The sequence below is a fragment of the Sapajus apella genome, unplaced genomic scaffold, assembly GCF_009761245.1.
Source record: "Sapajus apella isolate SASKATOON/1434 unplaced genomic scaffold, GSC_monkey_1.0 scaffold112, whole genome shotgun sequence".
NCBI lineage: Eukaryota > Metazoa > Chordata > Mammalia > Primates > Cebidae > Sapajus > Sapajus apella.
The window spans coordinates 5,142,372-5,169,894 of NW_022437052.1; the positions used below are offsets into that span (position 1 = coordinate 5,142,372).

General features: G+C 55.8%; 1 protein-coding gene across 1 annotated transcript in view; it reads right to left on the reverse strand.

Moving 5' to 3' along the window:
* Positions 1 to 8,529: 8,529 nt before the first annotated feature.
* Positions 8,530 to 27,523, reverse strand: part of FAM20C (FAM20C golgi associated secretory pathway kinase) — a 59,791-nt gene continuing 40,797 nt past the window's right edge. Inside the window, exons 4-10 of the mRNA XM_032259915.1 lie at positions 21,325 to 21,417; positions 19,596 to 19,711; positions 12,459 to 12,639; positions 11,737 to 11,846; positions 11,411 to 11,492; positions 10,532 to 10,591; positions 8,530 to 9,543 (exon numbers count right to left, since the gene is read on the reverse strand). Of these exons, the coding sequence (XP_032115806.1) occupies positions 9,294 to 9,543; positions 10,532 to 10,591; positions 11,411 to 11,492; positions 11,737 to 11,846; positions 12,459 to 12,639; positions 19,596 to 19,711; positions 21,325 to 21,417 (892 nt within the window). The 3' untranslated portion in view covers positions 8,530 to 9,293. The remainder of the gene's footprint in view (positions 9,544 to 10,531; positions 10,592 to 11,410; positions 11,493 to 11,736; positions 11,847 to 12,458; positions 12,640 to 19,595; positions 19,712 to 21,324; positions 21,418 to 27,523) is intronic.

Sequence of the window (27,523 nt, forward strand, 5' to 3'; positions counted from 1 at the left end):
TCCATCCCCAGCACCAAGGGCAGTTCCTGTAACATAGTAGGTGCTCAGTAAACATGCGTTGAGTTTATAGACACATAAATGTGTCTCTCATTCATCGCAGCATTTCAGCACATGGCCAATAAATGAACGCAGGACCAGGCAGAATGTGCAGGACCTCGGGGCTATGCAGGTTTGAGCTGTGGCCTTTGGCCCTGGTTGTAGGGCGTGAGGCTCTGTTTATGTTCATATTTCTTGAGGCGCGGCTGATGGGGAAGTTGGATTTATTCTTCAGGATGGGATTCTCAGCCGCCTTGGCTGGTGTGCAGCTTTTCCTCAGAAATAAGGATTTCTATGCCTCGGGGGACACCACTCATGGCCTTTTACTTTCTGAAAATCTGGAAGTCACCATAGCCATGAGTTATAGTAAATGCTTCTTACAGTTTAGACAGGGAGCATCTCTTCAGGAAATCTGCTCCGGATGACAGCTGCAATTCACAGTTAATTTGCGTCTCTGCCACATTCACATATAAACATCTTTGAGTTTTTGTATGTAATACATGGCATCTCTTCCAAATGAGTTTATGGCTCACCCTAAATAGAGAGAGAGACTTGGTATCCCCGCTAAGACCAACAGCATACTTAGAAACAAAATGGACTGAGCTTTGAAAAAGAGATAAAATGCATCTGGATTGAGTTAAACGTATACTTCCAAAATTCATGTCCTCCCAGAACCTCAGAATTTGATCTCATTTAGAAAACGGGGTTGGACATGGTGGCTCATGCCTGGAATCCCAGCATTTCTGGGAGGCTGAGGCAGGAGGATCACTTGAAGCCAGGAGTTTGAGGCCAACCTGGAAAACATAGGAAGAACTCACCTCTACAAAAAAATTAAAATTTGGCTGGGCGTAGTGGTGTGCACTTGAAACCATGCTCTATGGATGAAATGTCAGAGCTGTATCAGAATAGGGATTAACGAAGTAAAGGGGTTGGGCCGGAACAGAGCTCCAGTGGGCAGCCATACTTGCAGAGGGGTGGGGGCTTTGGAGGCTTCGGAAGGCCAGAGGGCTTCTACAGCTCCCCCTGCCCTCCAGGGCAATTCCACACCTCTGGTTCCATGTTTAAGGGGGGATGCCATAAACGGGTTGGTGTGCCAGGTACAGAACTTGTGCCCTGCTCATTTGGAATGAACGCACTGGAGAAGAACCCAGTTACCTGGCTGTTGGGAGCCAGATGTAGGACTGAGTGCCCCACAGGGTTGTGGGGTGAGCCTTATGCTGTGCTGAGGCGCAGGATCTGAGAAATAAAGAGACAGGACACAGAAGTACAAAGAAAATGCAGCTGGGCTCGGGGGGCCACGCCACCTATAAGTGGAGTCAGGCGAGGCCCCGAATGTCCAGGAGCATGAGTATTTATTGTGTATAGGTTAGGGGGCAGGGCAGTGAGTGAAATCATCTTTAAGGATAGTGATAGGGTGGTGAGCAATAAAACGTAGGGTCCACCCCCAATAGGTCATCTAGGCCAGGAGGTGGACAGTGCATAGCAAGGGGCCCATTCCCATGAAGGCAAGGGCCATGTGCAGTAAGGGGTCCCCCCCATTAGGTTACCAAGGCTTGAAGGTGGGCCGTGCGCAGTGAAGAGGGTGCAGTGTGCGATACTTCTATCTATGGGAAAACTACTTCTAAGAAGATTTATAGAAGGATGCTTTAAGTCACATAGCAGTGACAGAGCTGTCAAGGTTACCGCCACCTTCTGGCAGCTTCCAATGGGTTCTATGGGAAGATGCTTTTCAAGCAGCACAGTAGCAAGAGCTGAAAAGTTCACAGTCACCAAGGTGGATTGCCAGTCTGAGGGCAGACTTACACAAGAGCTGGAGCAAGGTCCTACAACTCCTTTATCAGGAGGAGTGGCTCTCGCCCCAAGCCTGCCATGCAGCAGGTATCTTTACAATACTGAACGCTGCCGCCTGGGCCATGGATTCTTGTCCTGGTATAACTGTCTTTCCCTTAAATCGTGCTCTGCACTGTGCCTGCTCTAGGCATTCCTCCAATTATAAGCTGCTTATCCCTTAATTCGTGCTCTGTACTGTGTCTACTCTAGGCATTCCTCTGATTATGAACTAAGATATAATTATAGGTATATATGTAGGGAAATAGTCTTTAGGCACTCATACTATCAACTATTATATGATTATATATAGAGGATTATATAAAGGGAGGCTTCAAGCCCTATTTCTATAAACTAATATATGATTATGCAAAGGATTATATAAAAGGAAATAGCTGAGTAGTAACACTATAAAGTGAGATATTCTTCAAGCCCTAACTGTGCCAGGGTTCTGCTTAGCTCTCATTCCTCGGTGCCTATATGAGGGGTTACCCACACCTGGCAGGAAGTTGCGAAGTGCCAGGACTGATCTGGGGTCTGGGGAGGCAGGAGAGGGAGATGTAGAGTCCCCATGGCCTGGGCTCTGGGCTGGGCTGGGCACCCAGGACAAGGTGCCTTGCTTCTTTGCTGGGGCCGCCCCGCACCTGGACGCCGCTCCTTGCTTTTCCCTGGCTGTCCTCTAGATGGAGAAAGTGAACCATGCATGAGCAGGTGTCCTGGGAGCCTGCGCTCACCTGGAAACCTCCAGGTCTCTCCAGTTCACAGGACGGCCAGAACCTGGGACCCACAGAGACAGGCAGGACAGGCGCTCTGGGAAGGGGCTGGCTGGCTGGAGCCCCCCACGGTAGCCAAGCTAGGTCCCTGGCCTGGGCAACCTAGACCAGGGGTATGGCTGGTACGGGCCAGCAGGCACCATCATGCCCAGACCCCACACAGCAGCCTCCCTGGGGGGTCTCCTAATTCCTCTCCCGCTTCTCTCAGGGGCTACTTCAGGACAAGCTTCGAGGGCAGAGCAAATGCCTCCCCTTCTGGAGGATGCCCTCCCAGCAGGCCGGCCACAAGCCCCTTCTTCCAAATGCAGGCCTTGGAAAGGGTCAGGCAGAGGCCTCTGTGCACAGGAAGATGTCCACATCCACCACACACTGGGGCTTGAGCTCTGCTCCTCAGACAACTGTGTGGTCTGAGTTGATCCATCTTCTTCAGCCTCCTCAGGCCCACCTAGGCAGGCAGAGGCTTCCGGAGACTTCTCTTCCCCCCTGCCCTTGGCTTGGGGGTTCTGTGGATTGGACAGGCTGCAGGCGAGGTGTGCTGAGGCTGTGGGGAGGCCTCCCCAGGAGATGGGAAAGGGCTGAGCAGTAAGTCCCAAAAGGGCAGCCTGGGATCCCCTGCGTCCAGACCCCCTGGGTAGCTGGCTAAAGGCCTCTGCCTCCCACCTCTGCCCTTGGGCTTGGGGACCTGGCCTGGGAATCTGTATATGGAACTCACTCCCAGGTGAGGACAGTGCAGGTGCCTCTGGGGAGCTCCCTGGGAGATCTGGGAACTCTGCCCTTCCGAGATGTGGCCTCGGGCCGGGCGGTGTCCTCTGTGTCCAGAGCAGGCTTCTGCAGCCGGCCTGGGCTGTGGGCTGTGGGCTGGGCCGTGTCCTCTGTGTCCAGAGCAAGCTTCTAACAGCCGGGCTGGGCTGTGTCCCCCACCCGCAATCCCTGGAAGCCTATTCTTCACATCTTGTTCTGTGGCCCTGAAGGACGTAGTCACACAGGCGTCGCGTTCATGTATTTATTTTTTCATTCATTTACTTTAATTCAGAGAAAAGTGCTGCCCACCTTCAGCCCCATGGTTTCTGGCAGGTGCACGGCCCTGACGGCTCAGGGCTGGGGGTTCCAGAGCCAGGCAGGAGCCCCTTTGTGAGCCAGCCCCCTCCTGACTCTCAGTTCTACAAAGTGAAATCACAGCTTTTCCCCCGGTTTTTAAAAAATCATGTTTGAATTTCAACCCCCACATTTCTCACCGGCTGCTCTGGCAAGACGCTGTCCCACATGCGGACAAAGCGGCAGCTTAGCAGTCCATGGGAATAGTCCACACCAAGAGAAACTCAATTGAAAGCCCTTTTCCTTCATTTTGTTCAAGATGCCTCAGCCCTCGGCCTCGTCCACCTGCCCCCTCTCTGCACCACCTGATTCTGCGGACGTTCTGGGAGGGGTTGTGCCTCGATGGCTGTGCGTGCAGTGTGGGTGTTACTGGTAGGTGGGAAGAGGGGGGCTGTCAGGGTGGGATTCACAGCAGGCACTGTCCTTATTGAGCTCCAGAAAGTTGCCCCACCGTCTGAGCCCCGGTTTACACAGCTGTGAAGTGGCACACAGGGCCACAATTCTGACCCCTGATAACTGGAGGAGCAAAGCGAGTACGGTGAACTCGGGCCTCACTGGGGGCGTCCTCGGGGGCTGCCATGGGGCCAGGTCCACCCTCCCCGGGAGGCCGTCAGCTCTGACCCAGCTGGTGGTGTCAAACTGCATCTGAATTTGTATCAAACCAGTGAACAGTGCTTAAAAAAGTCTGAAATAGAACCGTACCAGTGGATAGTATTTAAAAAGTCTGAAATGGCACAGCGCTCATGAAACCCAGCAGGCCCGGCCCCTCCTGCCCATAGCAAAGACCGGGAGAAAATCACCTTCTTTGTTTTGCTGGGTGTGTTTTGTTTTTGTATTTACCTCTGTTTCCAAATAACAGGCTTACGTCACAGCTCAGCATCCTCCCCACCCCAAACACTCCCTTCCCCAGTACGGCGACATTGCCTTTTTCTTCTTTATGGAAAAATAACATTGGGTGTTCCCATTATGAAGCGTCTGTGGCAGCACTCATGGCTGAGCCATGGCCTCCATCATTCCAGGAGCCTTGCCTCTTCCCCTGGCTTGTTCTTCTGGGCGAGTGCCTGCTGCTCTCTGCAGGGTCCTCCTGCCGCTCCTGTCTCCATGTCCCCCTCAGGGGTCCTCTCATCAGCACCCCGGGGCTTCTGCTGTCCCACTGTGCCGGGTTCTTCTACCTCCCCGACGCATGTCCTGGTTTCGGGTGCATGGGCCACAAGCCGTGTCTAGATCCCGTGTGTGAAACGTGACTTCATCCCCTTGCCCTGGTGCTTCTGTGGGGAGGGACGGCGCCGCCCCGCAGCCCCAACCCTGCTGTGGGGGAGGCAGAGGTGTTCCAGTTCTGGAGCCGAAACCACGCTCTCCTCGCCTGCCGGCAGCCTGGGAACCTCCCAGTTCTGGGCACTAAGGTTCCTTCAGGCTGTCCTGGCCTTTCTGCTGACCGTTCTTTCATTCTGCTAGAAACTGGGATGATTTATTTATTTGGAATTATTAGTTTTTTCTTTTTTTTTGGAGACACGGTCATTTGGTCACCCAGGCTGGAATGTGGTGGTGCAATCATAGCTCATGGCAGCCTCAACCTCCTGGGCTCAAGTGGTCCTCCTGCTTTACCCTCTGGAGCAGCTGGGACTACAGGTATGTCACTGTGTTTGGCTAATTTATATATTTTTTGTAGAGATGGGGTCTTACCGTGTTGCCCAGGCTGGTCTCGAACTCCTGGGCTCAAGTAATCCCCTGCCTTGGCCTCCCAAAGTGCTGGGATTACAGGTGTGAGCCACTGCACCCAACCCTCGGATGATTTTGTCTGGAAGTTCATGTCCTTTAACTCAGGTTAACCTTCTTTTTCCATTTCCTTACTTCCACTTCTCTGCCGTGTGTCCCTGCTGGTCAGCACTGGACTTGTTGCACGGGGCCTCAGTGGTTTTTTCTGATCTCCCTTGCTGTTCTCTGGCAGCTTCCTCAATCTCGTCTCCTCCTCTTTCTGTCGATGCTTCATTTGCCTGCACTCCACCCGTGCTCTGCCCGCCCTGGCATGAGAGCCCCTCCTGTTCCTGGGACCTCATGCCATCCCCAGCTGCCCCATGCCCTCCTGGTTAGTCCACTGTCTGCTGTCTCTGCATCTTTGCTCTCAGCACAGTGTCCATGCTGTGTGTTTCTCTATGCTTTTGTGTCTCTCATGCCAAAGGCTCTCACGCACGTGATGGTTCTTGTGTGTCCTCCCATAGTGGACAGCAAGGGCCATGTGTACTGTCTGGACCATCAGCCTCACCCTTGCTGCCCCTCCACCCACCCAGACTCCAGCTGTGATGAGCTGGCATGGGCTTCATGGGAGCCCTCCTCCCCTCGACGTGGCTCCATGCTCCGGCTCCATGCTGGTGGCACCATGTTTTATACCCAGCCTTGCTGTCATCTGGTGCCTGCTGGACTCGACCCCCGGGACATCACACGCCTCTCCCCTGCCCTTTCTTGGTCTTCCCCCAAGGCCCCCACAGTGAAGGACGCCCCATGCCTTGGGCTGAGGTCAGATCCTGGTGGTCACACTTTCTCCTTCTCTTCTCCCTACCTTCAGTCCAGCAACAGGTCCTGCTGGTCTCTCCTGGGCCCCAGAATCTGCTAACTTTCCCTCCCTCGCCGTCACTAGCCAGGCGGTGGTGGCCAGATGATGGCAATAGCTGCTCCTGTGCCGAGCACTCCCCTCAGTCCAGCCTCCAGGGCATGTCTGTTTAAACACTAACTTAATTCTGTCACTGCCATGCGTCCCGACATTGACATTGCTGGGCCAGCCCCACACAGCAGGATGGGCACAGCCACTGCATTTCTCCACCTGCACACCCAGCCCTGCTCCTGGCATCATTGCCTGCCCTTCAGGCTCCTTGAAGCCTCTCCTGAAGGCCGTCTGCATGAGTTAGCTCAGGACGCCGTGACAACACCATGGACGGGGCGGCTTCAACCAGACAGTCCTGGAGGCTGGAGTCCAAGGTCACAGCACGGCAGGGCCGGATCCTTGGGTCCTCTTTGTGGCTCGTGGACGCCGTCCTATCTTGTGTGTGTGTGTCCTGGTCTCCTCTTCTCATGAGGGCCCTCGCCAGATTGGACGGGGCCACCCTAACCCTCATGTGACTTAATCACCTCTTCTGGTTCAGTCTCCAAACACTGACCCAATGGGGCCGGCTCCAGGCGGTGGATGATGGGGCTGCAGCACCCCCCTTGCTGCCCCCCACACACAGTCTGCCCACCCGAGTTTGTCCTCTGTCCTCCCGCCTTCTGCTGTGTGCAGGACCATCTGTGACCTGCCAGTGTATTTACTCTGCGTCTCGCCCTGCTCTGCAACGTGGCAGTGATGAGGACAGAGCTGAGTCTATCGGCCCCCACGGCACCCAGCCTGGCACAGCACGAATGGGTGCTTGGGGGCTCTGCGGAATGAGAGGGTGAGTGGATGCAGGGCCTTAGAAGATGGGGCCACCGTGACTGGCCCCACGCTGATTTCTTGGGGTTCCTGGGCCGTGTGACCCTGGGCAGGTGACAGCTAGAATGTCGGCTCCTGCCTCTGCCCCTTGTATGGTGCCAGCAGGGGAGACACTGACTCGGGAGCTTGGCCCCATCTCTGCAGCCCCTGCATCACTCCTCTCAGCTTCTGGGGGTCCTCAAGGCAGGGAGAAGAAGCAGTGAGGGCCAGCTGAGTCCCTCGGCTGGGAGAAAATAGTGAGAGGCAGAGCCGAGTGTGCAGCGAGCGGAGCTATGAAGCTAGGGCCAGGCGAGGTGTGGGCCGACTGTGGAAGGGAGGCCAAGTCCCGTGGGAGCCCCGTGTTGAGGCAGGGAGATGGGGAGCCCGTGGTGGGGGTCCCTCACATCACCACTTTGTTTCCTTTGAGGAGACCTTGTGGTCTGTAGTTCTCCACGAGTCTGGCCAAACGGGGAGCCTGCCCTACCCTCCCCGGGGGATGCCCCCCGGTGGGTCCTCTGCACCCCTTCCCAGCTCATGAGGTTTCAAGCACTGGATTGACTGCTCTAGGAACCTAAACTGACTTAGAGGGTGGGAGACTTTCCCTCTCTAAGCCTCAGTTTCCCCATTTGTAAAACCAGAAAAATAAAACCAAGCTTGCAGTTTTGCTTTAGAGACGAGTAATGATTGACCTTGATGGCTTGGTGGGCGTGGAGCACAGAAAACAGTGGCAGCAGGGTGACGAGTGACCTTGGGGAAATGGCTCAGGAGCAGGGGGCCCGCCCCTGGGAGCTGTGACTCCCACACTCTCAGCTCCGTGATGCTCAGTGTTGGGTCTGGCGAGCCCTTGGCCCACAAGCTCTCCTTCCTCCCTCCAGGGCTGGGTCTTCCTGAGGCTTGGAAGGAGCTTGGAGTCTCCCCAGGGGGTCTCAGGGGCAGGTTTCAGGGCCCAAGGACAGCAGTGGGAGGGGCTGGCACCTCTCATGTCAACCCTCGATCACAGCAGCCTCACTGTGCCCAGCTGTGGCCGCACAGTCCTGCTGGAACACGGGGGCAGCACCATGCCAGGGATATCCATGGGGGTTGCCTGCAGGGCTGCTGTGGCTTTGGGTTGCTGCCCCGTTCTCAGAGAACAGCCTCGGACTGACTGCCCTGCCTCGGAGGCAGGGCCTCACCTGGCCTGCCTGCACCAGGGCTTGGCAGGCAGCCCCCTCTGGCTCCAGCAGGCCTTGGCTCCAGGCCACCCCAGGCACCTTGAATGCGAGGTCTCGGCCACCTCGAATGCCGGGTCTTGGCCATGCCTGGTTCCAGGACTGGCTTTTTGGAGAGGGGGTGTGAGGGACCTGCCTTATGAGGCCGACACACATCTGCTGTATCTTTATTGCACTTGTACCACATTGCAAACTATTCCACAAAACTCTGCCAAGGTGAACCCATAGCTGCACGCAGGCAGCCCTGGAGGACGCGCTGGCACCAACTGCCCGCAGCGAAGTCCAAGATGGGTGCCACAGGCCAGCGGGTGACTTGCAGGATGCTTTGTCGCTGGGTCCTCCAAAACTATGTGAGCATCCTTCCACCAGCACACGGGCCAGACATCCAGCAAGAGCCTCCTCCCATCCTCAGACGAGACCGTCTGGCTTTCCAGGAGCCAGGCCCCAGGAAGGAAAAAGAGTTTTAACTTAAAATAGGTCCCGAGTGTGAGAGCACCAGTGGTGAATGTGGCCTTGAGGGCCCTCGGAACTGGGGAGGACAGTCCTCGCGTTTGGTTTGGTAGGCGATCTGCGTCTGTGCACACGTCTCTGTTAATATACTTATTCATCATGTATAAATACAAAATAGTAAATAAAGGCTCCTTTCCCTACAGAAAGGATGGAATGCCTCTGGCGCCGGCTGCCTCTGTCAGTGGGCACAGACAGCGCTTCCTTCCCAACCTTCTCCCGTCGAAAACTAACAAAACGTGTCCTATTACACCGGTGGAGCCTGGCCGCCCGAGGCTGCAGTTCCTGGCTCTGGATGACCCTGTCCTGCCTCTGAATTCACTGAATTCATGATGGGCGCGTGCGCTTGCTGGGAGGCCTGGCCCCTCTGGCTCTGTCCCGGGCGGCGCAGCGGTGGACAGGTGGGCACTACCTCGTGGAGGTGGCTCTGTGCTCAGTGTCCAGGTCGTCCTCCACCACGCTGCGCAGCCCGTCCCGCTCCACGCAGTCCCGGACGGCCTGCAGCACGATGCGGAGCCTCCGGTCCAGGGCATCCAGGTGTGGCTGGTACAGCACGGGTGCCACCTGGTCCCCCTGCAGAGACTCAGCCATCAGCAGGCTCAGTTTGTACTCCTCCTTGGCCAGGAGCTGCAGGCGCAGGTAGGTGGACTTCCGGATCCTGGGGAGGAGAGGGGCGTCAGGACTGGCACGGGAGAGGGGAGATGCCTGGCTACCGGAAAGCGAGAGAAAGTGAGAGAGACTGAGAGAGTGGGGGAGAGACAGAGAAAGAGGAGGACGGAGACAGACACAGACACAGAGACAGAGAGAGAAAGAGGGAGAGAGAGAGAGACAGAGACAGAGAGAAACAGAGAGATGGACAGAAAGAGACACAGATAAAGAGAGGCAGAGACAGGCAGAGAGAGACACAGACAGACACAGAGACAGAGAGATGAGAGAGACCGAGAGAGAGGCCCTGCGACCCGACATCTCATCAGCCACTGGGCTTTGGATGTGGGCTCTGGTGCAGCCTCTTATCTGCACGAGGGGTGAGGGTGGCTGTGCAGGAGGAGGCGGCCAGTGTATTTCCCAGAGGGCCCTGGCGGGAGGATGGGGGAGTGAGGAGGACGCCCGCTTACCCGGGAGACACCCCAACTCGGCACATCTGCCCAACACAGGCTGCGATGCCTCCTTAGAGAAGTGCAAGGTGCCTGCCCTGCAGGCCAGCATCCCCAGCCATGAGAGGAAGGAAAGGGGGGTGCTGAATTCCGCAGAGGGGGGATGGGCCAAGTCCGGCATGAAAAGAGGGAAAGGGGGACTCAACCCTGCAACAGGCGGCAGGGGCCAAGTCCAGCGGCCGCGCGGGGCAACAGGGTCTCTGTGTCCCAGCCCGTGTCTGGCCTGGCCTCAAATTCTCTTTGTAACTGGGCTGGCAGGATGGATGCAGAGCAGAGGCCCAAGAGGGCGGGAGCTGGACCAGCCTGGGGCTGTCGGTAGGTGAGCCTGTGCCTCCGGGCAGCAGTGTGAGGGTGCGGGGCTTTTCTTTTCCCGGTGTGCCGGCTGGGGCAGGGTGGGGAAGGCTGTGGCCTCCTCTGTCTCCTGCACAGTGGAGGCAGGTGCTCTTAGTGGGGAGGAGGCTGGAGCTGGAGCTGGCCTTGCTGGGGCTGTACCTGCAGCATTGCTGTAGCGGCACCAGGATGGACAGCTCGTCGTGAGAGTACTTCCCAAACCTTCCGGAAGAAAAGCAGAATTGTCAAGGGCTCCTGTACCAGGTTCCTAACAACAGGCTGTTGGGCTAGGAGCCAGGCAACGGGTCTACCCTGCCTGTCTCTAGCACCCCAGGCAGTGGGTCCACCCCCGCTTGTCCCCAGCCCTGTATGTGGGGTCCTGGCCTCTGGCCTGGGGAAGGGCCCTGGGCAGCTGAGTTGAGACAGCTCCTGGGACTGTCAGCCCACAGCTTAGACGTGGAGACATCCTTAGAGCCAAGCACATGTGACCCCCACACACAGGCTATGCAGGTGCCCGAAGCCCATCTCTCTGAGGGCTCTGAGGCTGAGAACGGACATTCTCCTACCCAAATTACTTGCCTCCATACTTTGTTTATCAGGGATCACCTTCCCTGGTCACCAGGGTCTCACAGCACCACCCGAGACCACCCTGTCATAGGCCAGTAGTGGCCACAGGCAGGGTGCAGAGCCTATCCCCGGCAGACTGGTTCCAGGTCCTGCATGCGGACAGAGGCCCATCTATTCTGCTTGGTCCTGCAGCCTCTCCCGGCCTCAGTTTCCCAGGTAATGCCAGGTCTACTAGGACTTGTTTTGCAGTGATCCTGTGCCTCAGAGGTCCCATTCCCGGGGCGGCCCTCCCTCCTGATTGGGGCCTGGGGCTGCCCCCTGCATCTGGCCCTGAGATGGGCCTTTGTGACATTCCCATTCCTCCACTGGAGGGTTCCCCTCCCCTTGCCCCAGGGTCTTGGCTGGGCTCCAGGTAGCTTGGGCCAGGAGGCAGCCAGCCCTTCCCCAGGTCTACAGATGAAAGGACAGTCTCACCCTCTTCCGTTGTCTAAGTGGATGATGAATGTTTCGTTCCCAAACTTCTCAAAAGTCTCGTAGTGGTGACGGTCCATGTTTCCTGCAGAGAGAAGCAGAAACTGCCACAGTTCGTGGGAAGCCGGGCCGCATAGCTCAGAGTCCTCAGTGCTCTGCAGAGCGGCGTCTCCTCGTTCTAGCAAGACCTCTAAGCAAAGACAGAAACTCTGGCCCCTGCCCAGGCCATGGGACCGCAGCGGGGCCACAGCACGGATCGTACCCTGAAGAGTACAATCCGCTCCACACATGGCGGACGATGCTGGGACCCCGTGCCCTGCAGGACGTACCCATGAGGAAGTCGAAAATAGTCATGTCCATGATGTCCAGGACGCGGTGGCTGCTGTCATAGGGCGGTGTCTGCTTCACCTCCTCACAGTAGTCGGGGTCCACCTCCCACCTGTGGGGAGTCAGTGTGAGACGGCTGGGCCCTGTCATATAGACGGGGTGCCCAGGCCGGATTCTGGGGAGCCCAGCATGCGCCATGAGGAGCAGAGAAACTGCAGCAGGGACTGTGGCATCTGCAGATAGACCCGCCTTGGCTGCGGCTCTGAGGCTGCATCAGTGGGAACATGGGTGTGGAAGGGGACAGGATCACTCCACCCTGTCCCGGGTTGACCGCACCTGGAGCTGCCTTCAGCCCTGGGCTTCGTGTTTTTGGAGGGTCTCTGTGAGGAAGCAGGACCTGGACCCCACACTCATGAGGACAATGTGGAGCTGAAAGAACAGGGGCCATTTCTCCAGCAGGAGTGGAGAAAGGGGCAGGCGTGGAAGCAGAGCTCAAACACTGAAAGGTCATGATTTGAAGGACCTGCTGGGCAGGCTGGCACAGGCCAGGGAAGTGCGTGGAATTCCTGGAGTAAGGAAGCCCTTACCCACCAGCTCACCAGGAAGCAGATATTTCATACGTGCCAGCATTGCACAGCAGGCTCTACATCCATCTCTGCGGCCCCTGTGGCTGCTGACCACCCCACACAGGCTGACAGGAACCAGTCCCCCGGCCTGCACTCACTCGGCCTTCTTGCGCTTGTGGTAGGAGCGCCGCCAGGGGTTCCGCCAGGTCTTCCTCTTGGCCAGCGACAGGTCAGGCAGGAAGGCCGCCAGCGAGCCCTCGATCTGGTCTGGCTTCCCACACAGTGCGTGCTCCGTGGAGCAGTAATAGGAGCACTCACCATAGAAGCAGATGTTGTTGGCTGCGGAGGGAGAGGCTGCCGGTTACCCGGGCCGCACAGAGTGGCGTCCTCACTTGTGGTCTCAGGGCCCCTGTGGCTGGGCCAGGCTCTGCCTGGTGCTTCTCACAGGCAGGACTCACCGGAGTTCCCTCATCAATCCCAGCGAAGACCTCCGCCCCACGGTACAGAAAAGTGAACCCAAAGACCTGACTCCCTGAGGCCACACAGCCCCCTGGAGGCAGAGTCGGGCCCGAAACCTCGAAAATCAGGGGCTAGTGTCTACAGAAACTCTATGGCTGATATTCAGTCACTTAAAAAAATGCATGCGTAGTGTAAAGAAAGTGGATCTACAATCCACAGAATGGGAGAAAATGTTTGTAAACCATACATCTACTAAGGATCTAGCATTTAGAGTGTAGGAAGGACACTCCTAACTCAATCACAAAAAGAGGAAAAACCAACTGATAAGTGGGCAGAGGGCCTGAACAGGTGATTCTCCAAAGGTGACACCACCAGCTGACAAGCATGAGGAAGACGGGTGCCATTGTCAGTCACCAGGGGGATGCACCAAAGCCACACACGCTTCAAAACCACCTCATGCCTGCTGGGATGGCTTCCTTCAAAAGGGCAGAGAACAGCAGCTGCTGAGGGGGGGCGGTGAGGAACTGCCACCTCTGTGTGCTGCCAGTGGGAGCACAACAGTACAGCGCTGTGGAAATAGCCTGCAGCCCCCTGATGGGTTCAACACAGTGTCCTCATGTGACCCAGCAACTCCTCTCCCGGGTGAACCCCTAAGAGAAGGAAAAACATTTCCACATAAAAACTCAGACACGAATGCTCATAGCAGTGCTGCTCACCGCAGCCACAAAAGAGAATTGACCCAAACGTCCATCAACAGAGGAGGGACAGGCTGGGTGAATGAAATGAAATGAAAGGAAATGAAACGGACCATGCAAAGCAGTGAAGTCCTGACTCAGGCTGCAGCTTGAATGAACCTGAGGACTCTGTACCCGCGAACGAGGCCAGACACAGGTGGCCACACGTCGTATGAACCCCTGGATACGAAACGCCGGGAATAGGCAAATCCAGAGAGACGGGATAGGACGCGGGTCGCTGGGGGCTGTGGGGTGAGGAACCGCAGCTGGCTGCCCACAGCTACAAGGGTTCCTTTCTGGGGTGACGAAGACCTTCTGGATTTAGATAGTGGTGAGGGTTGCATATCATTGTGAATATACTAAAAACCACTGAACTGTACGCTTTTAAATGGTAAATTTTGTGGTACATGAATTATACCTTAGTAAAAATAATAATAATTAAAAAAATGCAAGACTGTTGAGGCCGCTAGCAGTGGGGTTCACTGCTCTGATGCTGGAGGACCGGCTGACGGCGCTCTTCCTGCGTTTATTTGCTGATTAAATCCAGGTTTTTACACTTCATTTGTTTGTGGGGAAACTCTGGAAAGCCAGGTGCTGTAGAACTGGTGAGGATGTGGTTTTGTTGGGGTGGAGCCCTGAACCTCATTCACAGCACCCCCAGTCCCAGCATTTCTGCTATTCACGCACACGGTTGACATCTCAGCCAAAAGGGCCCCTCCTCGAGCCACACAGCCAGGCTGAGTGATTCCAAAGTCTCTCCGGCATTCTTGAAGCCTCCAAGCTTCAGGGATCCCCATGGGAGGACAAGGCAGGCTTGGGAGGGCACTTCCCAGTGGAGCGAACAGGAGGGTGGCTGGTCTGGGCTGCCCTTTCTTAGGTGAACAAGCTGAGGTCCAGAGAGGCAGTGGGGTGGATGCCAGGCTCACTGGCCCCCACCACACCCCATGCACCCGGCAGGTCCTGGCTGGCCTGGCCCCAGTACCCCGATGACCTGTCTCTCCCCTCCTTCCCGCACCTCCTCACCCCAGTGCCAGCGCTGGGTAATTACTGTAAGAATGATCAAAGAAAGAGCAGCTGCGAGTCAGCCGCGTGTTGATACAGATTCATCAGCAGCCCACAGTCGGACACAGCAGCCCTCATGGGGGCAAGAGCTCTATTTCAGGAGGAAAATCTTCATCAGAGTGCTCATTGGCTGGAGGCTTAAAATTCTTCTGCTGTAACAGCCTCCTGTCCTTGCCTAAGCCGGTTTCAGATGGTATCGTGTCAAAAGAGAAAGGCATTTCTTGGGCCAGATAGGGTTTTAAAGGGGCCTCCCGGGAGAGATTAGGAGGACTTTGAGCTGTGTGACCTCAGGCGACTGCCTCCTTACTCTGTGCTCAGCCCCTTCCTCGCCCGGGAAGTAGGGGTCCCAGCAGTGCTTGCATCACAGGCTGGGTATTATACAAGGAAGCCGCGTGAAGGCAGCTGTCAAGGTAACAAAGACTGCCTGCGCTCGGAGGGGCGGGTTTTCTGGGAGGAAACAGCGTGAGTCCTTCTCCATTTTAGTAATAGCAACAGACATGGACAGCAAGGAGAAAGCCAGGGTCCCAGACAAACCCAGGAGAGAACCTGCCTCCTCCAGTCACCAGAAAATGGCATCGCAGTTGGCCTCCCAGAGAACTCGGCCTGGCAAGTGTGTGGCTCCTGGCAAGGACCAAGATGGCCCCTTCACCCTGCACCTGGAGTGTCTCTGACAATTCCTTTCTCTGACTGTCGGGGCTGATCCGACAAGAGGAGAGTTTGCAAGGTGGATGTCTGCCATCTGCCACGCTGGACAGCTTCGGGCCTGGTGGACAGTTTTATTTCAGGCAGCGGCTCTGGCTGCCTGAAGCAGGTCCACAGCTGGAAACACGTCTCTTTCAATGTGCAAACATGCATTTAAGCTGGACACAGCGTTGGAGAGAGTCCTGATGACCATCCTGCCAAGCCCAAGCGACCATGGCAGGAAAAAAGGCCAAGTGGATGATGGCAAAACCCGTCTGTTCAGGCTGTGTTGGGATGAGGAGCTTCCAGAGCTGTGGGGGACTTGGTCCTGGTCCTGGGGGCGCTCATTTGCAGAAATGCAGAGCTGAGCCTGGGCAACCTGTGTACCTCTGGGATGTTTGCAAGGTGCCGACAGTAATTTACATGAGAAGTAGGCAAGTGTGTTCCGTGAGCATTTGTGCTTAGAAGATGTGGGCTCTGGCTGGGGGTGGTGGCTCATGCCTGTAATCCCAGCACTTTGGGAGGCCGAGGTGGGTGGATCACCTGAGGTCAGGAGTTCCAGACCAGCCTAGACAACATGGTAAAACCCCATCTCTACTAAAAATACAAAAAATTGGCTGGACGTGGTGGTGCATGCCTCTAATCCCAGCTACTTGGGAGGCTGGGGCAGGAGAATCGCTTGAACCCAGGAGGCAGAGGTTGCAGCGAGCTGAGATTGCGCCATTGCACTCCAGCCTTGGCAATAAGAGTGAGGCTTCATCTCAAAAAGAAAAAACAACAAACAAAACAGAAGATGTGGGCATGACTGCGGCCCGGCCCCTACACAGCTGTGCAGTGCTGGGGTCCTGACTGCCCTCTCTGAACCTGCGCTCCACCCTACGTGGGGAAAGGGAATTCCTGGGGCTCACCCTCCTGCTTCCCCCTCCCAGAGCCCACCTTCCCTGAGCGCTGGCCCTGGCCCCTCTCATCCTCTCACCTTGCTCCTGGCTCTCTCACTGGCTGATGGGTTTTTCCCTTTTCTGATTAATCCCAGGGGAGGATCATTCAGGCCATGGGAGTCCAGTGTGTGTGTGGCGGGATGTCTGTAGTGGGCTCAGCCCTCTGATGTGCCCTAGGCTCTGGCAGGGCCTCTGAGGCCACCTGGCATCTGTGGTCAGCAGACACAAGCAAAGCAAAGTGGAACAAATGAATCTGAACAGATTTTGTTCTCAGGAGAGGAAGGTTGGCTTCTGTGCGCCTGCTGCTTTAGAGAAAGCCAAGCCCTCCCAGAGTCTTCTGGAAGAAATCGGGCTGAAGGGCAGAGCAGCCAGAGTGGCAGCATTGGGGGTCTCGGAGGCTGTGTTCAGGGGCGACCGGCAATGCTGGGCCCAGCTGCTCTGGGAGATCCCAGAACTCATCTGTCCACGCAGGGAGATGGAACTGCTGGGGCCTCTGGCAGCTGAGGAAGACTCAAGATTTCAGGGGAGAAACTTGCACTGCCCTGGAAAAAGCAACCAAGATCCAGAAGCCAGGAGTGGCTGGGGAAGGTTCGAGGGCATTTGGTCAAAGGGCTGGCTCCAGGGCGGTGTGAGGAGGGATTTCAGCCATGACACCAAAGGTGGTTGGTTGATAGCAGCCTTGCGGCACAGAGCTCAGGGGCACTCTGGTTACCACAGTCCCTGGCCTGCTCAGGACCCAGGGATTCCAAACGTCAGCCAGCGTGGGGCTTAGAAGTAACTTAATTCACCTGCTTGGACTGATAACCTTTTCTTTTGAGACGGGGTCTCACTCTGTCACCCGGGCTGGAGTGCAGTGGCACAACTGTAGCTCACTGCAGCTTCGACCTCCTGGGCTCAAGCCATCCTCCTGCCTCAGCCTCCTGAGTCACTGGGGTCACAGGTGCACGCCACCACACCTGGCTGTTTTTCAGTTTTCGTAGAGATGGAGTCTTGCTGTGTTGCCCAGGCTGAGGTTGAACTCCTGGGTTCACGTGATCCTCCCACCTGGGCCTCCCAAAGTGCTGGGATTACAGGCAGGAGCTACCATGCCCGGCCACTCAGTAAGACCTTAAAAATGGAGAGGAAACAGTCTGCCCCCACAGGCTCCTTCTACGACTCAGTGAGGAATCCCGGAGATGCTGCTGGGAGCAGGGCAAGGCAGGGCCTGCTCTCGGCATTAATGGGCATTTGTGACCCCTCCCTGTGTGACCCTGTGACCGTCTCTTTCAGTTGGTCCTGAACTGAGAGGCTGCTTTGCAATGCAGAGAATTGAGTCTAAGCTGGAGGAATTCCTGCAGTCACGGCACAGGGTGGTGGCAAATACATCACTATAAAAGTTGCAACTAAAATTGTAAAAATACATGGGTAAGAAGCAGCCAGGCATCCAGGCATCCCCGGGGTGGAGCCTAGCCTCAGTGGGAGCCAGAGTGTGCATGGCAGGCTGTAGGGTGGTCAGTCCTGTGGATGGTGGGGCAGGAGGCTGTGGCTTGATGGTGCAGAGTAGACCTCCAAATCCCCAAGGGCTGACAGCGGCTAGGGCTCAGGCGTGCTTGGGAAGCCCTGGACTCCCAAGGTGGGAGGCGAGTTTTGGTCCCTTAAGAAAGACGGACAGCTCAAACGATCCAAACAGGGACGGAATTGTCTGTGAGCCAATGTGTTCCCATCACTGGGGGTGTGCCTGGCTCAGGCACAGCTGACTGGGGTACCCTCAAAGATCCTGCACCCAGGCTCTGCCTCTGTCCCGATTCCTGGTGTATGGGGCCAGGCACCAGTGGGCCAGAGAAGGGAGCCCTTCTCCCTGCCTCTGCGGGGCTTTCTGTCCTATTTTTTCTTTTATTAATGGGCTTTGAGAGGAAGAAAGCAAATGAGGATCTCGGTGAGCCCAGGCTGATGGAATGGAGCTTAATTAAATCATGGATTCGGGGGCCTTGGTTCTGACAAATTCATGACTGCAGTTAAGAGAAAGTGCAGAGTACCTACATCGATCTCAAACATCTGCAGGAAATGAGCTTTTAGGTCGAGGTTTTACGTGCCAGCAAATCTGAAGACGTAGCTAATCACAGGCCGTAATTGGATTTTATCTGCATGAATTAAACTGACGGGCCAGGAGAGTGGCTGAGGCTTCCTACAGCGAGAGACTCCAATCTGGAGGGTCCCTCCCCAGTGGGGTCCTGGCTCTGTGGGGTTTCCCGGGGTGACCGTTTGGGTCACTTCATTCTGCGGTGCCCACCATCGCTGGGACCACTCAACCTTCAAGATGGAAACGCAGGGGACTGAGTCCAGGAGAGGAAGGAGGGCATCCCCAGAGCTCAGCCAGGTGAGCGGCGGGACTGTGATCAGGCTGTGTAGCAGGGGCCTGCTGCAAGGGGGATGCTCGGAGGAGAGGGCTGGCCCCTCAGGAGAGCTGCAAATGCCAGTTCTTTCTTTCTTATTTTTTTTTGAGACGGGGTCTCACTCTGTTGCCCAGGCTAGACTGCAGGGACATAATCACCACTCACTGCAGCCTCCACCTCCTGGTCTTAAGCCATCCTCCTGCCTCAGCCTCCTCAGTAGCTGGGACCACAGGCAAGCACCACCATGCCTGGCTAATTTTCTTATTTTCTGTAGACAGAGGTCTGGCCATGTTGCCCAGTCTGGTCTCAAACTCCTGAGCTCAAGCGATCCTCCCACCTCGGCTTCCAAAAATGCTGAGATGACAGGTGTTAGCCACCGCACCCAGCCCAAATGTCAGGTTTAAAGTAACCTGTGTAGATAATTAAGTAGAAAATCATGTGTTTATGCGTGCACTATACTTATCATGTAGAGTCTTGAAGGTTTTATAAACCTCAGCACCAATAGAGACATCTATTCCCACCTAACATCCAGGGAATCCTGTGTCCCCTCAAGGGCACCAGGGACCTGGGACAACTAGCCCTGCTCGCAGTCCAGCTGCCTCGCTGAGGTGGGGAAGGCCACTCAGCCTGTTGCTGTGTGACAGGGGGTCCTGCTGTGTGTGTTTAAATCTGGGTGGGGAAGGCCCAGGGGGTCCTGCTGGGTGTGTTTAAATCTGGGTGGGGGGTGTCCCAGGGAGGCCTGCTGGCAGGGCCACGTGGAGAAGTCTCCCTGGAGAGGCTAGGATCTTCCGAAAGTGAATCATTTTACCAGTTAAGATAAACATAAGCAAATGGTAGAAACAGCCTCTCTGTGCACAGTCGGACATTGGTTAAATGGTGATGGTAGCACGTGGAAGCTGTGTGGGTTGGCACACCGGGTGTGGGAGAGGGCACAGGGCACCCCAGAGTGGCAGGTGGGCTGGGCACGGCACTGCACGTGGCTTCTCTTTGTTGGAGGTACCCAAGCCCCGGTCGCTGTGGTTTGGTGCAGGCTCCCTATGCGAGGCTACCTGGGGAGATGAAGAAGGTCCTCCATAGCTTCTTGTCTCGCGTGATGTCCCGGATCTCCTTGGTCATGTTGACCATCCTGCCGGCCACGGGAGGAACTCGGCGGAAGTCCAGGATCCTGGCAAGAAAGGGGCAGGGGAGGGTCTGTGCTCTGCGTGGCAGAGCGGGTCACCGTCTCCCTGACTCCATATAAACCCCACTTTAGGGCAGGTGGCTCTGCCTGGCCCCGCAGTGATAGGGGTGGGAGGGGGCCCCAAGGGACTGGGGCTGGTGATGCTCACTGATTGGCACACACTGCCAACTGCCTGCATAGCTAAAGCCTGCCCTCATTCCAGGGCTAAATTTAAAACAAAATTAAATTAAAGTAACGACTTTTAATGGTACCCTTTCTGAACCACACTGCATGCTCCCACTTGCTTAATTAAATGTAGAATGCAGGGCGTGAGCTTTTCTTGCTGACTGAGGACGTGGTGATTATCCCTTAAGGCGAAGTGACCAGGTGTGGAGGGACGAGGGCCGTCTGCGGGGCGACCCGGGGCCCAGGGCCCCACCATGTCTCTGAGTGGAGCACCTGCCCCTCCACTGGTCAGACAGCTTGATCAGGCACCGGTCTCTGTGTCCTGCTTATAAACAGGTTGATCTGAGGAGGGAGGACTGTTTCCTAACGAGTGACCCTCCTTGGCTTAGTGGCGCTGCCTTTCTTTTCATAGAAAAGCCCTTTTCTGGGTTCAGGCTGTTCTAGATAGCTGAAATAGTTGAAATTCTGACTTCTGGGGATTTCTATAGTCACCACAGAAGACTTTCATCTTTAAAAAAGCCATTTAAACTCCAGTGTGTACCTGCGTCACCAACGATCTTGTTAAAATGCAGATTCTGGTCCCCGGTCTGGGTTAAGCCTGGGACTCTGCGTTCTGATCAGTCCAGGGCAACGCCAATGCTGCCGGCCCTGGGGCCACACCCTGGGCTGGACGCCTCAGGGCCCTTCGAGGAGGCAGGGGGGGCTCTAGGGGACCCAGAGCGGCACCTCCTCCCTCCACTGCACCAGTGTAAGGTCCTTCAATCCCCTGGGTCCCTCTGGACCCAGGAAGCCTGTGAACTGCCCCTGGAGGGACTGAACATGGACCCCCCACCACCCCATCAGCAGGGGAGAGCAGACCCTCATGTGTTCTCTTTCCACTGGGCTGGAGCCCCTCTGGAGACAGGGGACCACAGGACCTCCCAGGCCCCCTCACCATGAGCATCGCTTCCTCCTCCTTAGGAAGACTGCTTTGGTCTTCCAGAGAAGTCTGTGCCCCGAGATTCTGTGTGTTAAGATTCACGACATTTATACACCCTCTTCCTTATTTCCTTTTTCTCTATTCCCAACCGCACAGCAGCTTCTCTGCCTCCCGTCTGCCTGAACTGTGGGGGAACAGGAGGAGCCCATTGGGATTAAGGTGCCCCAAGGGCAGGGACGAAGTGTTAGGAACGTGGGGAGTCTGGGCAAATTCCTCTCACAGGGCCTCAGTTTCTCATCTGTGAGAAGGGATATGGGAGGGTCTCCCTGCGGCTTGTTGTGTGGAACACCAGGGGCTGGGACAGGGCAGCACTCAGGATGCAGGGACAGCAGGCACTGGCACTGCCCGATGGTGCTGATGGTGACGAAGATGTCCTGCTGTGTCCAGCGTGGGAAGGTCAGGCTCACCAGTGGGTCTGAGCGCATGGAGGGGCGCAGAGGAAGGACAGGCTCACCTGTCCAGGTGGAAGGCAGCAATCTCTGCGTTGTGCCTCTCGTAGTCGGAGAAATAAAAAAAGTCAGGGGGCGTCTCCTGCTCCCTCGTTTGTCTGAGAAGACAGGACAGAAACATAAAGGGTTTGTCACTGAGGCCTCCAGGTGCTGGGCAGGTGGGGTGTGCTTGGCCCAGCTCTCCAGAGCTGACTGTTCCCTTTCCAAGGGTTTTGCTAACTGTTGTTAAACACAATCATCATTAAAAATTAAATGATATCAACTTACAGTGAAATACATTCATTTCAGAAGTGACAGGTGTTAGGATCTCATCCCTTCCCAATTAGGGCATTTCTGTCTCTTGCAGCCGAGGGTTAAAGTCCTTGCTAGCAGTGACGCTCCCTTCGCTCCCACCTCCACACTGGAGACCTCATAAAATCAGCCAAGGGGGCACTTTTCACACAACGGAGATGGACAGACTGCAAATCAGGCTTCTCCCACCTGGGGAGCTACTTATTAAATATTTACAGCCCACTCCAGGTCCACGCCACCAGCCAGACGGATTCTCCAGAGAAGCCGTAGGCCCCAGACCACACTTATCCTGGAGACCAGAGATTGAGGCAGAACATGGGCCACTAGGGCACACAGATGGGGGTGGGGTCAGGCCCTGGTACCAGAGGAGCCCCCTGAACTGAACAAGATGGATGGACTTCTCCAGGTGTGGGCCTCGTGACCAGGGTTGGACCAGCTGCCCCTCACACCTGCCCTCAGCTGCCCACCAGCTCCCTGGAAGAGCGCTTCCCCGGAAGGGACGTGAGGGATGCTGGGAGCTTTCTTGGGGCTGCCCATGGGTCCTCTTTCCGAAGCCTAGAAGAGGTGACCTGACCCATTTTCCAATGCCTCCCTGCTTCTTGCTCCACAGGGCACCCTGGCCTGCAAGACCAGCTGGTCTGCCTCAGTTCCCACTGAGCTGGGGTCATGGCCGTCTGCTACTTCCCACGCTTGTCTCCTGGTCCTCCAAACTCCTGTCTTTGTGCGTGCTGTTCTGCCCTCCTGGAATGACCTTCCCTTCACATCTCCAGGTGGCTGTCAGCATTTCCTAACATGTGTCTGACAGTCCAGGCCACGATGTCTTAGCACTCAAGAAGTCATCAGTCAGAGAAGTCTGGAGTTTGGGCAACAGTTCCTCCTGAGCCCCTCCCAAGTCTCTCATCCACGCTCCCATCTTAAAGGCTCTGACAAGGTCTGCAGACAGGTTGTTGGACGCACGGTTTCCAGCCCTACACCAACTGTGGAACTCATTCTGTGTGTACACAGCATGTTACCAAGTCCTGCACTTTTGAGATCTGTTGGTTTAAGCTTCAAATGCAAGTCACTTTCAAGCCCTGGTTCAAAGGCGAACTCCACAAAACCTTCTGGGATGCCGCAGCAAAGATCAGCCTCTGCCCCCTGCAAACACCCCCAGGACAGTGAGAGGAGGCGAATGCTGCTGGAACATCGGGTACTCCACTTGTGACAACAACATAAAGCCACAGCTGGGCCTCCAGCAGCCGCCAGCTGCCTCATCTGCACTGGATGCTGGCTGGCAGCTGCCCCCTCTCTGTCCCTGTTTCTCTATGTGGAAAGTGAGGGGCTGGTGGATGCTGACTGTGGAGGTTTAATGCTGCCTGGGTGCCCTGGGCGCAGGACACGTTGCTCTGAACCTGCCCCTAAAGCTCAGAGAGGCAGGATGGGATAAAGAACACCTCAGCGGCCCAGCACCAGGTCCACCCAACTCCCAGCCTGACTTCTCCAGGACTCAGTGGATGTGGGGGCTGTCAGGGGCCCTCTCAGCAGCAGGAGGCCTGGATCTGGGGTGTCCCTAAGTCTAGGGGCAGGCAGATGCTCTGTGGAGAACAGGGACCCCATTAGCTGCTCTCAGGGGTGCTCCCCACGGTACCTGGCTGCCCCTCGGCCACCTGCTGCTTAGTGGGACTCCTGTGCTGCTGTCACCCAGGCCCGGAACCCATGGGGCTCTCCTGTGACAAATGAGACCTGGAAGTCACATGCTCACTCACTTAGAGATGGGCACACGAAGACCAGACAGGGAGTGACTTCCTTAGGGGCCCCAGCATTGGTGGCAGAGCCAGGGCTCAGGCCAGGGATCCTGTCCATTTGCTTGTTCATTCATTCATTCATTCATTCATTCATTCATTCATCATCCATTCATTCATTCATTCATTCATGCATGCAGCAGAGACAGCATGCTTAGTACGCATAAGCTCTGTCCTGGCCTTGGGGAGAGAGAGGGCCTGGGCCAGGGGCAGGAGGTCCACTCTCTACGTGAATAGCCCAGGTTAAAAGGGCTCCATGAACTCCCTGCTCCTGTCCTATTGCCGTGGACTCTGCTCTGTGCCTGGTGGGAGCCTGGGGTTTTGGGAGCCAGGATACCTGAGACCAAGCCTGGAGCAGGGCCCCGGATCACTCTCCAGCCCTGCCCGGCCCCTGGGAGAATCAGGGCAGAGGCTCCAGAGCACAGCAGGAGGCGGGCTGGGGGTGCTTAGATGGGCCTGTGGCTGTCCGCAAGGGTGAGCTGGGTAGTGGCCGGCCCAGCACCCAGGGAGAGCGACATCAGCTTTCAGTCAGGAAACAAGGCCAGGGGTGTGTTTCCTCCACAAATGCCTCTGAACACTCGCATGGCCATACACAGATTTGGGTCCCATCAGCCCTGGGTGGACTCTTATTTGGATCTCACTCAGATTCACAGGCTGCTCTTCCACCTGCTGCAGTGACCTGAGACTGTGCGCACCTCCCCAACAGTTACGTAAATGCCGCTGTTGCAGTTTCTTCATCTGAAAAATGGGGTGAAGCTCCACCCTCCTCAGGGCCGCCCTGAACCTTCGGAACCATGGGGACCCAGCCGCAGAGCAGCCAGACCTGTGCAGCGGAGGCCAGGATCCCCTCCCAGTGGGCCCTTCTCAGGTAAGCAGCTCAAAGGCCTCTTCTGCACCACTGGGGGCCCCTGGCATGCCCACCCTGGGACCCACAGTCACACTGCACGGGAGACGCTGGGCTTGGTGTCCCAGGCCTGGCTCAGCCCTGGCTTGCTGTGTGCACCCTGGCACCACCCACGCCCCGGTTTCTGAGTCTCCCCCAGGACCTCCAGGACCCCTCTGCTCTGCTGTCAACGCCTCCCACAGTAACAGCCCAAGAAGGGCAATGCTGGCACTGCCTTGTCCCTCCGCCCTGGCCAAAGCACACGAGGCCACAGGGGGCTGCTTATGAAAGGTCAGCGCCACTCTGTAAACGCCACAGGGCTCTGGCATCTCAGGCCAACACTCCAGGGAAGCAGGGCAGAGCTGCAGGCCTCTGGTAGGTCTGTGCACACAAGTATTTGACCGATGTGGTCATGGCGGAAATGCTGACCAACGTTCATCGAAGATCACATCTAAGCACCAGCATGCTTCCTCCATTAAGGCTGGCCCCGCCCCACCTGGAGGGAGACCCCACTCCATCTGCGAAGGCTGGTCCCTGCCCCCACCTGGAGGGAGACCCCACTCCAGGGCTTCCTTCCAGACCAGGCCCAGGGAGGCAACTCAGCCCCAACCCAGGATCAAATTTACCAGAATCAAATGCTGGTGACCTTTCCAGGTGCTGGAAACAGAGCTGGTGAAAACCCCCAGCAAATGGATGCGCATTAACATGTGTGTATGTGCACAGATACATGTGCGTGTGCACACATGCATCCACACAATCACAAATGCACACATGTGCAGTCACAGCTATGCACACTCACAGGTACGCACACACACAACCCCCACAGAACAGATCTATCAGAGGCCTCTTGGAAAGAAGGGGATTGGGGCACTCCTGGAGCCTGAGGCAGAATGTGGCTCTTCCCCAAGGAACGCTTGGCCCTGGCTACACTGGGTGGCATTGTTCGCTGGACTCAAGGGAAGGGCCCCAGGGCAGGACTGTTCTGTTTTCTGGATCACATACCTGGCCAAGTGCTTGCTTCAGAACAGGCGTTTCATAAACAAATGAGTGAACGAGGACTCGGTCAAAGAACAATCCAGAGAAGTCTAGAGCCATCTGCAGCCTTGAACTCTTGACACCTCATGCCTTCTGTTTTTATCAGTGTCACCTCTACCACCATCACCATCACCATCACCTCCACATAATTATCACCTCTGCCATCACCTTCATCAGCATCACCACCACCATGGTCATCATCTCCACCATCATTATCATCCTTATCATCACCATCACCTCCACATCATCATCACCTCCACCATCTCCTCTATCAGCATCACCACCACCATGGTCATCACCTCCACCATTATCATCACTACCACTATTACCTCTACCATGATCCCTCCATCATCATCATCATCATCACCATCACTTCCACCATCACCTCCACATCATCATCACCTCCACCATCTCCTCTATCATCATCACCACCACCATGGTCATCGCCTCCACCATCATTATCATCCTTATCATCACCATCACCTCCACATCATCATCACCTCTGCCATCTCCTCTATCAGCATCACCACCACCATGGTCATCACCTCCACCATTATCATCACTATCACTGTTACCTCTACCATGATCATCACCTCCATCATCATCATCATCACCATCACCACCATCACCTCCACATCATCATCACCTCCACCATCTCCTCTATCATCATCATCACCACCATGGTCATCGCCTCCACCATTATCATCACTATCACTGTTACCTCTACCATGATCCCTCCATCATCATCAGCAGCAGCACCATCAGCACCATCTCCTCTACCAATATTACCATCCTCATCATCATCACCACCATCATTACTGTCACCATTACCTCTACCATGGCTATCATCACTGTCACCATCGTCACCATCAGTGTCACCTCCACCATCATTACCATCATTATCACCTTCATCATCACCATCACCTCCATCATCATCATCACTATCACCACCACTTCTACCATAGTCATCATCATAACCTTCATCATTTTTACGATCGTTATCGTCACCATCACCGTTATCTCCATCATCACCATCATCATCACAACCACCATCACGACCATCACCACCATCATTACCACCACTGTTGCTGTGAATGCATACTAAGCTGTTATCACCTGAGGTACAGTGACAACGTGTGTGATGCTAAAATGTGAGCTTTTCTATCTGCCAATGATTCAGCCTTTGTCCCTCTCTCCTTGCCCCTGCCTACTCCTCTGAGTAGTTCATGCATGTGAAATCCAGGTGACTTCAAGCCCTGCTCCACTGAGAAGGGACCAGGCCCTTCCTCGAAGCCAATCTGGGGCTAGCACAGCTGCTGATTCCTTCATTTCATACCTGGGGCTTTCCAATGACCTTGGCTGTTCACAAAACAAGCAGCTCTGTTCCCAGCCCCGAGGTAGCCTGCTCTGGGATCCTCACAGCTTTGACATCCAGGCCAAGTGCATCTGCCCCAAAGGCCACCTGTCTGTGGGCTGTCCCTGGCTTCTGGATGCCCCCTTTCTTAGAACAGTCCAGGAAGTTCAGAGAAGTGGTGATGACAGGCTTTCTATCCATGTCCCACACCTGGAAGAGGCTCTGAAATGTTCCTGGAGCCTCCTGCCCTCTGGCTACATGTCCAGCTGAGCCCAACAGCCCCTCGGACCCCAGACTCCAGGCACCCCTGCCTCACCTCCACATGAAACCCCGACCATCAACCATCCTTATCATCATCATCACCACTATCATGTGCTCTGCTGTGCCCTGGTGAAATGTGCTCTGACTGATGAGGGAAGCAGAAAGAGTACTCGCTGGGTGATCCTAGGCCTCAGTTTCCCTTTCTGCACAGTAAGAAGTGGGAGCCAGACGATCCCAGGGATCCCCAGGTGAAGGCAAGGGAAGTAGAGGGAATCTCCCTGAGAAACGTCAATAAAAAATATTTATAAAAAGTATTCAAGGGAGGTGTCCTGGCTGACATCCCCCCAGGCCCATCCACATGACCTCCCAACCCCCAAGCTGTCTATGGCTTGTCCTGGCTCTCCCTAGAGGACACCTGGGGGCACCTTTTCCAGATCCCATGCATGCATGTGCAGGGGGCCTGGGGTCTGGGCACAGGTCACCCCTCAACTCTTCCTTGGTGGGAGGCTGGGCTTGGCAGGGACCCACTCATGGCCTGCTGAGTGCCCAGCATCCTGGCTCCTGAGGGGTGGCCTGAGCCCTGAGTGCCCAGTGTCCTG